This window comes from Siniperca chuatsi, linkage group LG7 (assembly GCF_020085105.1).
Source record: "Siniperca chuatsi isolate FFG_IHB_CAS linkage group LG7, ASM2008510v1, whole genome shotgun sequence".
Lineage (NCBI taxonomy): Eukaryota > Metazoa > Chordata > Actinopteri > Centrarchiformes > Sinipercidae > Siniperca > Siniperca chuatsi.
The window spans coordinates 32,254,706-32,271,302 of NC_058048.1; the positions used below are offsets into that span (position 1 = coordinate 32,254,706).

Below are 16,597 nucleotides of genomic sequence, written 5' to 3' on the forward strand. Positions count from 1 at the left end.
CGAAATCAGTGAAAAACTTTCACTCGATCACAGAGATAAAAACATTTACTGCGATGGCACCATGTAGCGTCCTCCACTGCTGGTTTATATAAAACCCTCCGTACTGGTTTCACACCACTGTCACACTGTGTCGACTCTCCCATCCAGTTTAGATTTGTAATTTATACACACCCTTTCCTTTAACGGTGTCCACATGTTTACCACTGTACTCCTCCTCCGTCAGTCTCTCAGTCCACATCTTCAAAATGTTCCTGGTCTGCCAGTCAGTCCAGGACCAGCTCGGCCCACTGGTCTCCTCAGTGACAGCTCCTGAACGTCCATTCGAGCTCCACTGATGAGAGGTTCTTCTAATAGCCAGCGCAGAGAGCTTGTAGGCTCCAGTCTCTTCCAGTTAAATGAGTTTCACACAGTTTTAAAAAGTTAAAATCCATTAAAAACAGTGCAGCGTCTGATCCCAGACCTGCTGCTGGTCTCGGCTCTCCAAACAGCATCCTTCAGGCATCTCTGAAGGACGTCGCTACTCTGCTTTCTCTGTGTACTGGACCTCTGCCCGTTCGTCTTCTCTAGTCCAGAGAAGAACTTGGACGGTGCGTCCATCAGCGCCGCACCCTGGAAACGTGACCGGACCGGCGCCCCCAGAGCCTCAGTGCCTAGCAGGTCTGAAAGGGCAGATGTTTTAGACTTGAGATCAACATGACCTCGATTTCCGGTGGATTCTGCTAAACTCTGCAGTTCCACAGTTTCAGTCTGCAGATCTTTCATAGGTAAATCGCATCTCTACGTTCCCACAGTCCCACCACTGTCTCAGATTTAAAATCTCGTTTTCTGCTCTTAAAATTAAAATTAGCATCACCAAACGCCCACATGCACTTTCAGGTTTTAAGTTAACAAACGTTACAAACAACCAGGGAGCGATCGGTAAAACAGGCAACATTCTGCACTTGTTAAAGATGTTGAAATGATGTTTAAAACAGTAAAACCGGTGTAACCTAGCAGGGATCTTCCCCCGTCCCATCACCATCCTCCTCCACACACACCTGCTGAATCTCGTGCAGTTGCCTCGGAATAAAAAATCCTCAGCATTAACTTAAAACTTACTTACTTACTTCAAACGGTGCTGAGAACTTGTAAAAAAGGCCCTCCTGTAGTCGGAGCATACACATTCATAGAAACCACCTCCATCAATCTGCCCTCCACCACCTGCTCTGCCTCAGGCGACCTCTTCCAGTCTGGCTCAGGTGAGTCTCTCTACAAACATCGGCCCCTTTAAGTCTCCTGGGCTCGTACAGCAGCGCACCGAAGTTAGACAACACGTAAATTATATGGTCATATGCACACATTTGTAAGTCAATTAATAATACAAAGCACATATTTTATGTTATACTTTTCCATTTCAATCATGCTCTCACCTGCATCGTTTCTGAGAAAGGAGCACACCTCGCAGTAGTCCTCTGCATTCCCTAGAAACACTGTTTTTCATGCGGTTTTAAACTGTAGCAACACACATTCTGTATGAGTAAATGAATCATGGCACACTACAAATGTTTCATTTGTGAGTAAGAAAGCAAATACATTTCACCAAGTATTCACTCACACATATAGTGTACAGAAATGTATAAATGCGTATCAAATACCTCCCAATTTATGTTAGATAGACAGTAAAGTGTGTTTAATCAGGTAAAAAAGGAACCATGTTTGAACTTATTCAGCTGTTCAGACGAGGGATAACACAAGTATTTAGTATTGTTATAACACGATACATATCTTCTGCCATCTCTGGCAATGTAATAACATTTTTATTTTTGATGTCATCTTTCTTACCAAAAATAAAAGATAAAGATTCATATTAGCTGATGTTTACATTTGATGCAACCATCTTAAAAGTGGCCAATAACATCAAATTCACTTTTATGATAACACTGGCAGACAAATATATGTGCACATTATGTCAGTAAGGTAAAACAATACAAAGAAAATGCTGTGATCAATCACCTTTAAAACTTTAAAAATGGATCATAAAGGAGGAAATTTCACTGAACCACACCGAAGTGGGCATAACTTAAGTTATTCTCATTTCAAGTTGGTTCATGCAGCGTGCTTCTTTTCGCACTGTACCATTTAAGCCCACCTGAGTCAAATTCCAGTTTTTACAAATATACACTTACATGATCTTAATAGGTATCATGGTGTCATGGAATTCTTTAATAAAGGAGAGAACAGTCAATGTAGTCTTTCTTTGCGCTTTAATATTGCAGTATGAATCAGCCAGGTCAGGTCGTTATAACATACGCACGTTATAACAAGCTGCCTACGTTTGTTTATAGATAACACACGCCATTATCATCTAATTTCTACATTCTGCAGCAAAGCCAGTGTGTACATGAAAATATTTACATGCTTACAGGTCAAAAGGTACAATGAAAAAATTATTTTTAGGATATTGCTCACCATCAACCAAAGAACTCGGCAGCATCCCCGACAGCAAGGTTGCATACATTTATGGGCAACAGAGCCCAATACTTGTGGGTCATGCATATGCGCAGAACCGCTAAGTAGCACATGTCGATAGGAAGCACATATCGACAGAACATGGAGCACAGTTCTTCCTTGTCAGATTGATCAGATCCATACTGGCAACTAGCAAACGCCTCCCTAAAACCCCTCAATGTACACACCAACACAGTGACACTTGCACTATTTACATTTACAGGGAAAGATAAAGATAAAATAAGATAGAAATCACTCACAACCGCTCAACATGCTCACTGCTTCCACTCAGAGAGCGAGCAGGAGGAAAGAGAACATACAGTAGCACAATGCAAATTCCACATCGAGATGTAAAGCAATAGTAATAGTAGTGGTAGTGGTAATAATATTAATATAAACAAAAATAATAGTAATAATAATGATAATAATAAGACTAATAACAACAACTGTAGCAGCAGTTGTCGAGCAGGAACACGGGGGCAGCAGGTGGCCCACAACCACAGATCCAGACTCTGCAGGAACACGGGGGCAGCAGGTGGCCCACAACCACAGATCCAGACTCTGCAGGAACACAGGGGCAGCAGGTGGCCCACAACCACAGATCCAGACTCTGCAGGAACACGGGGGCAGCAGGTGGCCCACAACCACAGATCCAGACTCTGCAGCTCCGGAGGCAGAAATACCTGCTGAAAGCGTCAGAAGGAGAGAGGAGAGAGACGAGAAAGCACAGAACTACGGGAGAGAGAAGATGTTGAGTTAGTAACATGCAGTAATGGGATAAAAATGCATGCAGATGGAGAGGGAGAGGAGGAGAGAGGTGCATCATGGGAAGTCTCCTGGCAGTCTAGGCCTATAGCAGCAGAACTAAGGGATGGTTCAGGACTCACCTGAGCCAGCCCTAACTATAAGCTTTATCAAAGAGGAAAGTCTTAAGCCTACTCTTAAATGTGGAGATGGTGTCTGCCTCCTGAACCCAAACTGGGACCTGGTTCCACAGGAGAGGAGCCTGATAACTGAAGGCTCTGGCTCCCGGTCTACTTTTGGAGACTCCAGGAACCACAAGTAACCCTGCATCCTGGGAGCGCAGTGTTCTAGTCGGGTAATAAGGTATTATGAGCTCTTTAAGATACAATGGTGCTTGACCATTAAGAGCTTTGTAGGTGAGGAGAAGGATTTTAAACTCTATTCTGGATTTCAGAATCAGAATCAGAATCAGAAATACTTTATTGATCCCCGTAGGGAAACTCTTTGTTACAGTAGCTCGTCTTTACGTCAGTGCACACAGGAGAAAGTACTAGAAAAAAATAAAACACTATAAAACAGGTCAGAAATAAGTTAAGTATCATGTCGGTATAAGTATAAGATAAACTAAGTGTCAAGTACCAAGTGGGTTTACTGGTTGGTGATGAAAGTACAGTCTAAAATACAATGTAACTCCTTATGTAATAAATAATATTAATAAGCGGAGGTGCATGTACTGTCGAAGAGTAACTGAGGTATATAGTATCAGTAGCAATAAATAAGAAAAAACTAACAAGGGGAAAAACTAATATTGCACGGAAGTATTACACAGAATATTGCACAATTATTATTAATAATTAATAATTATGGCGGAGATGTAATGCTTAATGTCCAGTTTAGTGACCTAGGGTCAAACAGACTAACCCTTAGAGGGAGGAGTTAAATAGTTTGATGGCCACAGGCAGGAATGACTTCCTGTGGCGCTCTGTGGTGCATTGTGGGGGGATGAGTCTTCCGCTGAAGGTGCTCCTTTGCTTGACCAGCACGTCATGGAGCGGGTGGGAGACGCTGTCCAAGATGGCATGTAGTTTGGCCAGCATCCTCCTCTCTGACACCACCGCCAGAGAGTCCAGCTCCACCCCCACAATGTCACCGGCCTTACGAATCAGTTTGTTGAGTCTGTTGGCGTCCGCTACCTTTAGCCTGCTGCCCCAGCATGCAACAGCATACAGGATAGCACTGGCCACCACAGACTCATAGAACATCTTCAGCATCGTCCGGCAGATGTTGAAGGACCTCAGCCTCCTCAGAAAATAGAGGCGGCTCTGGCCCTTCCTATAAACAGCCTGAGTGTTCTTGGTCCAGTCCAGTTTGTTGTCTAAGTGAACTCCCAGGTACTTGTAGTCCTCCACAATGTCCACACTGACCCCCTGGATGGAAACTGGGGTCACTGGTGCCTTGGCCCTCCGTAGATCTACAACCAGCTCCTTTGACTTTGTCGCATTGAGCTGCAGATGGTTCTGCTCGCACCATGAAACAAAGTTCTCCACCGCAGCCCTGTACTCCGTCTCATCACCACCGCTGATACATCCCACCACAGCAGAGTCATCAGAAAACTTCTGAAGGTGGCAGGACTCGGTGTGGCGGCTGAAGTCCGTGGTGTAGATGGTGAAGAGGAAGGGAGAGAGGACAGTCCCCTGAGGGGCCCCAGTATTGCTGACCATGCTGTCTGACACACAGTGCTGCAGGCGCACGTGCTGTGGTCTGCCAGTCAGGTAGTCCAAAATTCAGGACACAAGGGGGGCATCCACCTGCATCGCTGCCAGCTTCTCCCCCAGCAGGGCAGGCCGGATTGTGTTGAAAGCACTGGAGAAGTCAAAAAACATGATCCTCACCGTGCTTGCCGGCCTGTCCAGGTGGGTGTGGATGCGGTTAAGCAGGTAGATGATGGCGTCCTCAACTCCCAGCCGGGGCTGGTAGGCGAACTGAAGGGGATCCAGGAGGGGTCTGACCATGGGCCGCAGCTGTTCCAGCACTAGTCTCTCCAGGGTCTTCATTATGTGGGAGGTCAGTGCCACCGGTCTGTAGTCCTTGGAGCCACTGGGGCGTGCCGTCTTTGGCACAGGAACGAGGCAAGATGTCTTCCACAGAATGGGGACCCTTTGAAGACTCAGGCTCAGGTTGAAGACATGCTGAAGGACTCCACAAAGCTGGGGGGCACAGGCTTTTAGCACCCGGGGCTAACGCCATCAGGGCCTGCAGCCTTGTTTGAGTGGAGCCTCATCAGCTGTCCTCTCACCTGGTCAGCAGTCAGGCACACAGCAGAAGTTACAGGTGGGGGATTCGTCGGTCTGGAGAGGGACGTTAGCCTGATGGGGAGGGGGGAGCAGAGTACTCAGAGGAGCTTGAGGGCCGACAGCAGCTGAGTTAGAGGGGGGATGAGCAGGAGCCGGTGTGTCGAATCTGTTAAAGAACAGATTCAGTTCGTTGGCCCTGTCCACGCTGCCTTCAACTCCTCTGCTGCCAGTCGGTCTGAAGCCAGTGATGGTCTTCATGCCGCTCCAGACCTCCCTCATGTTGTTCTGCTGGAGTTTCCTCTCCAGCTTCCTCCTGTACTTCTCCTTGGCTTCCCTGATTTTTACCTTCAGGTCAGCCTGGATTGCCCTCACCTCCTCCCTATTACCATCCGTAAAGGCCCTCCTCTTGGCATTCAGAATGTCCTTGATGTCCTTTGTTACCCACGGATTTTACAGGGAGCCAGTGCAGAGAAGCTAATATTGGAGTGATATGATCTCTTTTCCTGGTTCTTGTCAGTACACGTGCCGCAGCATTCTGGATCAACTGGAGAGTCTTAAGGGACTTATTCGGGCAGCCGGATAATAAGGAATTGCAATAATCCAACCTATAAGTAACAAATGCATGGACTAGTTTTTCGGCATCATTTTGAGACAGGATGTGCCTGATTTTTGCAAAGTTACGAAGGTGAAAGAAGGCAGTTCTTGAAGTTTGTTTCATGTGGGAGTTAAAGGATAAATCCTGATCAAAGATAACTCAGAGGTTCCTTACGGTGCTGCTGGAGGCCAGGGCAATGCCATCTAGAGTAACTATATCTTTAGATAATGTGTCTCTGAGGTGTTTGGGGCCAAGTACAATAACTTCAGTTTTGTCAGAGTTTAACATCAGAAAATTGCAGGTCATCCAGGTTTTTATGTCCTTAAGGCATGCTTGAAGTTTAGTTAACTGGTTAGTTTCATCTGGCTTGATCAATAGATATAATTGGGTATCATCTGCATAACAATGAAAGTTTATGGATATGCGGTTCCTTTAATGCCAAATGACTGTTCCGGTCTCTGTAATAGGATGTGATGGTCAATGGTGTCGAACGCAGCACTAAGATCTAACAAGACAAGTACAGAGACAAGTCCATTGTCTGATGCAATTAAAAGGTCATTTGTAATTTTCACCAGTTCTGTCTCTGTGCTATGATGCACTCTAAATCCTGACTGAAAATCCTCAAATAAACTATTGTTATTTAGAAAGTCACACAACTGATTGGCGACTGCTTTCTCAAGGATCTTAGAGAGAAAGGGAAGGTTAGATATAGGTCTGTAGTTGGCTAACACCCCTGGATCAAGAGTGGGCTTTTTAAGAAGCGGTTCAATTACAGCTATTTTAAAGGATTATGGTACATAGCCTGTTAATAAACATAGATTGATCATATCCAATAAAGAGGTGTTAATTAAGGGTAAAAGGTCTTTAAGCAGCCTAGTGGAATGGGGTCTAAGAGACAGGTTGATGGCTTAGATGAATCAATCGTAGAAGAAGGTCGATAGGAGCAAAGCAGTCAAAACACACATCAGGCTCTACAGCTGTTTCTAAGGTTCCTGTGTTTGAAGATAAGTCGGCACCGGTTGAAGGCAAGACGTCATGAATTTTTTCTCTAATAGTTAAAATTTTATCATTAAAGAAACTCATGAAGTCGTTACTACTGAGGGCTATAGGAATACATGGTTCAATAGAGCTGTGATTCTCTGTCAGCCTGGCTACAGTGCTGAAAAGAAACATGGAGTTGTTCTTATTTTCCTCTATTAATGATGAGTAGTAAGCTGCTCTGGCATTACGGAGGGCCTTCCTATATGTAGACCTATAGACCTTCTTTGCCAGACTAAACGGGATTCTTCCAGGTTGGTGGAACTCCATTTCCTTTCAAGTTTTTGTGATGTTTGCTATATCTTGCGAGTTTGGGGGTTATACCACGGAGCTTACCTTCTTTGTTTTATTATCTTCTTTTTTAGAGGAGCGATAGAATCGAGTGTCGTTCAGTGAGCCTGCAGCGCTATCAGCTAGATGGTCAATTTGGGACGGGCTGCAATTTGCATAGGAGTCCTCTGTTATACTGAGACATAACATTGAATTAAATGCAGATGGGATCGCTTCCTTAAATTTAGCTACAGCACTATCAGATAGACATCTAGAGTGAGAATTAATGGCGTGTAGTCCAGTAATAGCAGTTCAAAAGTTATTAAATAATGGTCCGATAAAGAAGGATTCTGTGGAAAGACTATTAAATGTTCAATTTCAATGCCATATACCAGAACAAGGTCGAGGGTGTGGTTAAAACAGTGAGTGGCTTCATGTACACTCTGACAAAAGCCAAAAGAATCTAATGAGATAAACGCAGTACTAAGGCTATCACTTTCAACATCTACATGAATATTGAAATCACCTACAATAATTACTTTATCTGTTTTAAGGACTAAACTTGATAAAAACTCTGAGAATTCTGATAAAAATTCAGAATAAGGACCAGGACCGTGGTACACCGTTGTTGGAAACGTGAACAGGTTGGTGGTGAACCGTGGGCTTCTGCTTAGGGTTATGCTTCCTTCGGACCGTCACCCAGCCTCCCTGGTTTCGGCTAACAGGAGCTACTTCTGGTCGGTCCACACCGGCTACTGGGGGCTGGCTAACTACAGCAGCTAATGGTTGAGTTCCCATGGTGCGGAACCGCGTTTCCAATTCACTAAGCCTCGCCTCCAACGCTACAAATAAACTACATTTATTACATTTACCATTATCACTAAAGGAGGCAGAGCAATAGCTAAACATCTGACACACCGAACAGGAGAGAGCAGCAGAGGGAGAGAAGCCATTGCTAGCTGCTAAGCTAAAGAACAGTAGCTAGAAAAACTAAATAGCGTGTAAACGGTGGGATTAGTGAGAAAGTCGTTAAAGAAGGAGGAGCTATGAGTGCTTGAGCAGAACTGGTGTACTTTTAAATGTATAGCAGATAGTTAATCACTATAATGAAGAATCGAACAAAATTAACTGTGATGAGCTAGAGCAGCAAAAATACGCTACCAATAACACACAAACACAGAAGACTGGAAATGAGACAATACGCTCTGACAATACGCAATATGCTCTGATACATTTCATTCATGCATTTTATTAATACTTGATGATAGATTCATATTGTATTTAAATCTTTACCACAAAGAGCTCTGCGATTTACTGCCTGATTTCTGATTTGTTTATTTCTAATCTCTTTTTAAAAGACGACTAACTGCAAAAAAATGTAGAAATGAAATTAAATGTTTTTCTTTAACTCAAAAACTAAAAGTTTTATTTCAGAGTTCATTAGACAGGAAGCTGACTGGAACTACTTACATTCAGAGTTACTGAGCAACAAACACACTGATGCAGTAAATATAAAAGTACAAGTACACACTGCACCAATCTCAGCCAATGTTTGGGGGCTTCCGGTGTAGCCAGCAGATATCTGGATAACGGATAACGGGGCCAAGACTTCCTCGTCCGTGTGCCGGTCATGGTGTTTACAGTCCGATTAGCGATCTCGGAACCCATCGGCTGTCCTCTGACTATGATTTGAAATCAGATGAATTTAAAGAAGCTAATAAAAAGCTAATCTCTAGGGTTCCGAGATTGATAAAAAGCGAAATCGTCGTCAGATGGTAGCCGATGGGTTCTGAGACTGAAACGTGATTGGTCGATACTACTTGGACTACAAACGGAAACCAGAACACTTGTCTTGTCCCTTGCCTACAGATTCTGCATTCATATGCAGATATCTGTTTATACAGATTAACAATACTAAACAGATGTCAGGTTTTACAATCTCATATCAATAAAAATAAACTTGACATGATATTTTAGGTTTATGTTCTTTAAAAATTCACTTACAGGCAGATTATGACAATAACTTTATCTGATTAACAAGCATTTTTCACAATAAAGCAAATATAAATTGCATTTTTGAACATGTCTACATTTATCTGTTGTTTCCTTCAGGACGTCCTTCAGACTGTGATGGACAGACAGAGACTTAAACACAGTTTGGCCTGGAAGTTTCTGACATTTTATAGAGAAAACAACGAATCAATGAATTGAGAAAATAATCGTCAGATTGATTTATATAAAATAATTGTTAGTTGCAGCTCTACAAACACCTGTTTTATTTCCAAGCTTCAACTCACGATCAGCTTATGCTGCCTGCCTGTCTGACAGGTGCAGTGTGTGCGACAGTTGTTTTATGATGTGTTGCATTCATGTGTCACCATCAGCGCCCCCTACAGGCTGCAGAGTTCATTACAGCTATAATATGACAGAACAAACATCATCCTGATGAATTCTCTCTTCTAACAGTCTGAACAGTAGAGCAGCTGAACATGTGCAGTTTGTCCTGAGGGGGGCGCTACAGGAAACATCATGGAGTCACTAAAATCACTATCAAGTGTCTTCAGGTCAAACTGAGTTTCTCTTCAGCTCTGGACACTCTGGTCTGTGGTGGCCATCTTTGTAGTTTATGCCTCTGTGGGAGACTCGTCGTCATCTCCGTAGACCACTCCCTTCAGGTAGACTCGTTTAAACTCCTCAAACACCATGTCGTCTGATTCGCTGCAGGACAGACAGACGAGGGACAGATTAGTCTGGTGGTTTAACCCCGCCCTCACCTTTCAGGTGAACTTCGTTTTTCCAGGTTAAAAAAAAGAAGATTTAATTTACATTATGTTTAAATGATGTCAACCTGTTTGCAGGCTAACATAGCTAACCATCAGGTGCATTCTTTTTTTGGTTGTGTTTTGGCTTTTATTTTGGTAGTTTTGTACCATCACTGCAGAGCGAGACAGGTGAGCAGTAAGACAGACAGGTGAGATAGACAGGTGAGATAGACAGGTGAGCAGTGAGATAGACAGGTGAGATAGACAGGTGAGCATTGAGACAGACAGGTGAGCAGTGAGACAGACAGGTGAGATAGACAGGTGAGCAGTGAGATAGACAGGTGAGCAGTGAGACAGACAGGTGAGCAGTGAGATAGACAGGTGAGACAGACAGGTGAGCAGTAAGACAGACAGGTGAGATAGACAGGTGAGCAGTAAGACAGACAGGTGAGATAGACAGGTGAGATAGACAGGTGAGCATTGAGACAGACAGGTGAGCAGTGAGACAGACAGGTGAGATAGACAGGTGAGCAGTGAGATAGACAGGTGAGCGGTGAGACAGACAGGTGAGATAGACAGGTGAGCATTGAGACAGACAGGTGAGCAGTGAGACAGACAGGTGAGATAGACAGGTGAGCAGTGAGATAGACAGGTGAGCAGTGAGACAGACAGGTGAGCAGTGAGATAGACAGGTGAGATAGACAGGTGAGCATTGAGACAGACAGGTGAGCAGTGAGACAGACAGGTGAGATAGACAGGTGAGCAGTGAGATAGACAGGTGAGCGGTGAGATAGACAGGTGAGAGACAGGTGAGCAGTGAGATAGACAGGTGAGACAGACAGGTGAGCAGTGAGACAGACAGGTGAGATAGACAGGTGAGCAATGAGACAGACAGGTGAGACAGACAGGTGAGCAGTGAGATAGACAGGTGAGCAGTGAGATAGACAGGTGAGCAGTGAGACAGACAGGTGAGACAGACAGGTGAGCAGTGAGACAGACAGGTGAGCAGTGAGATAGACAGGTGAGATAGACAGGTGAGCAGTGAGACAGACAGGTGAGCAGTGAGACAGACAGATGAGATAGACAGGTGAGCAGTGAGACAGACAGGTGAGACAGACAGGTGAGCAGTGAGATAGACAGGTGAGCAGTGAGACAGACAGGTGAGACAGACAGGTGAGCAGTGAGACAGACAGGTGAGCAGTGAGATAGACAGGTGAGACAGACAGGTGAGCAGTAAGACAGACAGGTGAGATAGACAGGTGAGCAGTAAGACAGACAGGTGAGATAGACAGGTGAGATAGACAGGTGAGCATTGAGACAGACAGGTGAGCAGTGAGACAGACAGGTGAGATAGACAGGTGAGCAGTGAGATAGACAGGTGAGCGGTGAGACAGACAGGTGAGATAGACAGGTGAGCATTGAGACAGACAGGTGAGCAGTGAGACAGACAGGTGAGATAGACAGGTGAGCAGTGAGATAGACAGGTGAGCAGTGAGACAGACAGGTGAGATAGACAGGTGAGCATTGAGACAGACAGGTGAGCAGTGAGACAGACAGGTGAGATAGACAGGTGAGCAGTGAGATAGACAGGTGAGCAGTGAGACAGACAGGTGAGCAGTGAGATAGACAGGTGAGACAGACAGGTGAGCAGTAAGACAGACAGGTGAGATAGACAGGTGAGCAGTAAGACAGACAGGTGAGATAGACAGGTGAGATAGACAGGTGAGCATTGAGACAGACAGGTGAGCAGTGAGACAGACAGGTGAGATAGACAGGTGAGCAGTGAGATAGACAGGTGAGCGGTGAGACAGACAGGTGAGATAGACAGGTGAGCATTGAGACAGACAGGTGAGCAGTGAGACAGACAGGTGAGATAGACAGGTGAGCAGTGAGATAGACAGGTGAGCAGTGAGACAGACAGGTGAGCAGTGAGATAGACAGGTGAGATAGACAGGTGAGCATTGAGACAGACAGGTGAGCAGTGAGACAGACAGGTGAGATAGACAGGTGAGCAGTGAGATAGACAGGTGAGCGGTGAGATAGACAGGTGAGAGACAGGTGAGCAGTGAGATAGACAGGTGAGACAGACAGGTGAGCAATGAGACAGACAGGTGAGACAGACAGGTGAGCAGTGAGATAGACAGGTGAGCAGTGAGACAGACAGGTGAGATAGACAGGTGAGCAATGAGACAGACAGGTGAGACAGACAGGTGAGCAGTGAGATAGACAGGTGAGCAGTGAGATAGACAGGTGAGCAGTGAGACAGACAGGTGAGACAGACAGGTGAGCAGAGACAGACAGACAGGTGAGACAGTGAGACAGACAGGTGAGCAGACAGACAGACAGGTGAGATAGACAGGTGAGATGAGACAGGTGGTGAGAGTGAGATGAGACAGGTGAGATAGACAGGTGAGCAGTGAGACAGACAGACAGGTGAGCAGTGAGACAGACAGGTGAGACAGACAGGTGAGCATAGACAGGTGGTGAGCAGTGAGACAGACAGGTGAGATAGACAGGTGAGCAGTGAGACAGACAGGTGAGCAGTGAGACAGACAGGTGAGATAGACAGGTGAGCAGTGAGATAGACAGGTGAGCAGTGAGACAGACAGGTGAGATGAGACAGGTGAGCAGGAGATTGAGACAGGGTGAGCAGTGAGACAGACAGGTGAGATAGACAGGTGAGCAGTGAGATAGACAGGTGAGCAGTGAGACAGACAGGTGAGCAGTGAGATAGACACAGACAGGTGAGATAGACAGGTGAGCATTGAGACAGACAGGTGAGCAGTGAGACAGACAGGTGAGATAGACAGGTGAGCAGTGAGATAGACAGGTGAGCAGTGAGACAGACAGGTGAGCAGTGAGATAGACAGGTGAGATAGACAGGTGAGCATTGAGACAGACAGGTGAGCAGTGAGACAGACAGGTGAGATAGACAGGTGAGCAGTGAGATAGACAGGTGAGCGGTGAGATAGACAGGTGAGAGACAGGTGAGCAGTGAGATGACAGGTGAGACAGACAGGTGAGCAATGAGACAGACAGGTGAGACAGACAGGTGAGCAGTGAGATAGACAGGTGAGCAGTGAGACAGACAGGTGAGATAGACAGGTGAGCAATGAGACAGACAGGTGAGACAGACAGGTGAGCAGTGAGATAGACAGGTGAGCAGTGAGATAGACAGGTGAGCAGTGAGACAGACAGGTGAGACAGACAGGTGAGCAGTGAGACAGACAGGTGAGACAGACAGGTGAGCAGTGAGACAGACAGGTGAGCAGTGAGATAGACAGGTGAGATAGACAGGTGAGCAGTGAGACAGACAGGTGAGCAGTGAGACAGACAGATGAGATAGACAGGTGAGCAGTGAGACAGACAGGTGAGACAGACAGGTGAGCAGTGAGACAGACAGGTGAGCAGTGAGACAGACAGGTGAGACAGACAGGTGAGCAGTGAGATAGACAGGTGAGCAGTGAGACAGACAGGTGAGACAGACAGGTGAGCAGTGAGACAGACAGGTGAGACAGACAGGTGAGCAGTGAGATAGACAGGTGAGCAGTGAGACAGACAGGTGAGACAGACAGGTGAGCAGTGAGACAGACAGGTGAGCAGTGAGACAGACAGATGAGATAGACAGGTGAGCAGTGAGACAGACAGGTGAGACAGACAGGTGAGCAGTGAGATAGACAGGTGAGCAGTGAGACAGACAGGTGAGACAGACAGGTGAGCAGTGAGATAGACAGGTGAGATAGACAGGTGAGCAGTGAGACAGACAGGTGAGTGTCACTTTCTGGCCGTTGAGATCCGGCTGCAGTGTCCTGATCTGATCTGAGACCTGCTGCCGGATGTTTCGTCGTGTCTGTAAACAGGTGAGGAACTTTCCTCAGATAACAACAGCTGACACCTGAAGGATCATTTCATGGAGGAAGAGTTCAAACTCAGACACCCAACGAAGGCCGAACAGAGGAACAACAAACACTGATCTCAGGTCAGAACAACAGAACAGTTCTGTTGTTCTGACCTGAAGTTTAAAGCCAAAATATTTTCTGGAGACGTTGATAACAGATTCTGGGTCCTCGGTAAGTTTCTGCGGAAAATTAAAGAAAACTAAACAAAAACCTTCAGGTCAAACAGAACTCAGTGTAGTTCTGCCATTTTGTTCTAATTCTAGTAGAAAAGTGCTCCATTTAAACCCAAATTAATGTTCATTTATGGTTCATTTATTATTGGAAACTTCTCCACATCAAAACTGACCTGTATGAGATAACAAATTATTGTCATATTTAGTTTTTTAAGCCTGAAATAATCAGTGAATTATAAAAAGTATCTGTTGTGATGTTTATAGACTCTGCAGGTCCAGAGAGACTGTGATGGACAGGATGTACTCAGACACTCTTTAATGAAACGAAATGATCTTACCTGGCTGAAGTCCCAACGTTCAGGAAACGGGATGGAAAGAAAGAAAGTTGTTCAGGTTATATTTAAATAAAGATCTTCACATTCAAATGGTCTTGCTGGTGAACCTGATTTATCAGCACAGAAACTTAAAGTTAAAAACTAATCTAATCTGTTTCCTCCGGCTCGAAAGTGTATTTTTCCTTTTAGAAGCTGCAGATTTAATATTGTTGCACATTGTTTAGAGCAACAATCACAGGAGAGTAACGTTTTAAGAATGAGCTCATAACTCCAGGAGGCCGTGATCTGTTTGTTGGTCTGGAAACGTCCTTCTGTTTATTCTGGAAGCTCCGTCCTGTCGGACTCATACGTGCTACATGTCAGCACGTTCAAACGGCCCGAGATCAGATCTGATTCAGCATGCAGTCTCATTAAATAGAAACTCTGTACTGGAAACCTGGGGACACGAGTGAAAGCCAGAATCAGGTTCAGGTCCAGTGGAGGAGATGGATTATGGATCACTGAGGGTCCTGACAGGTACAGACGTGTGTGTGTGTGTGTGTGTGTGTGTGGCTAATCTGCAGTGTATTAATCTGGATGTTAATCTTCAGGATGTGACGCAGCTTGTTGTTGAGATGATAAACAGCTCAGTGCTGTCAGCGATACACAACAAGCTCCTTAACACCTGAGGACAGGTGTGTGTAACCTGTGAATGAACCCTGGGGGGGGCGGGTTGTACCTGGTTCAGGTTTAGGATGCATCAGTTTGAATGGAAGCTCCAGAGACACCTCACTGTAAAACACACACGTATTGGTCAGATGTGATGTATTTACACACACACACACACACACACACACACACACACACACAGAAGGTGTGTGATGGCTTACCTGGATCCGACCGTCCTGTCAGTGTGAACAGAGAGAACAGAGAGACACGATGAGTTCAGGAACTATTGTTTTATTGCACTATTGTTTGTTGTTTAATTGTATTGTAAGTTGAGATTATTTTCATTATAAAGTGATGTCAGTGTACAGTGATGTCACGGTGTACAGTGATGTCACAGTGAACAATGATGTCACAGTGAACAATCAAGTCACAGTGAACAGTGATGTCACGGTGTACAGTGATGTCACAGTGAACAATGATGTCACAGTGAACAGTGATGTCACAGTGAACAGTGATGTCACAGTGCACAGTGATGTCAGTGTACAGTGAACAATGATGTCACAGTGCACAGTGATGTCAGTGTGCAGTGATGTCACAGTGTACAGTGAACAGTGATGTCACAGTGAACAGTGATGTCACAGTGAACAGTGATGTCAGTGAACAGTGATGTCACAGTGCACAGTGATGTCAGTGTACAGTGATGATGTAATTAAATGTGTCAGTGACAGAATCCCAGAGCAGCAGGTTGTTTATCTGTTCGATCTCATGATCACAACTTCATTATGTAAATGTTTGTTTTTATGGAACTCATATTCTCATATTTTAGTTTCTTGTGATCTGTAGATAACAAACATTGACTACAGTGACATTCACACTTAATAAATCCACTGAAGAGAAGAACTGAAACTGTTCCAGCAGGATCTCTGTTGTCTTTGTGATAAAACATGTCTGAATAATTTGCAGCTACGTTTCTACAAACAGCGACGTGTGATCGTATTTTGGGATAAATTGTGTTAAAGGTCCAGTATGTAACATTTAGGAGGAGCTAAGCTCACAATCCCAGCTACATCAGCTGACAGCGGCCGATCTCAAAGCCAGCCCACATCAGCTGATGGCTCAGCTGATTCCCCTCTTTGCATTCACTGACAATCGCATACAAGGCGCCTTATTTAAGCAGCTTTAGCCGTCCTCTGCAAGCCGCTTTGCAACCCGCCTCCACCCCAGCTCCTCCTTTTCATACTGTGACTAATCAATGTCATTTCTGTCGCTGATGTCTGCTCTGTTCTGTATCCTGGGGGGGGGGGCTTTGCTGCTGGTCCCAGAACAGAGCCATACCGCCAAATATAACTTAC

At 45.1% G+C, this 16,597-nt stretch overlaps 1 protein-coding gene across 1 annotated transcript in view; it reads right to left on the reverse strand.

The window, feature by feature from the left end:
* Positions 1 to 8,649: 8,649 nt before the first annotated feature.
* Positions 8,650 to 16,597, reverse strand: part of LOC122879292 (S-arrestin-like) — an 18,419-nt gene continuing 10,471 nt past the window's right edge. Inside the window, exons 13-16 of the mRNA XM_044203249.1 lie at positions 15,467 to 15,481; positions 15,316 to 15,368; positions 14,601 to 14,604; positions 8,650 to 10,146 (exon numbers count right to left, since the gene is read on the reverse strand). Of these exons, the coding sequence (XP_044059184.1) occupies positions 10,053 to 10,146; positions 14,601 to 14,604; positions 15,316 to 15,368; positions 15,467 to 15,481 (166 nt within the window). The 3' untranslated portion in view covers positions 8,650 to 10,052. The remainder of the gene's footprint in view (positions 10,147 to 14,600; positions 14,605 to 15,315; positions 15,369 to 15,466; positions 15,482 to 16,597) is intronic.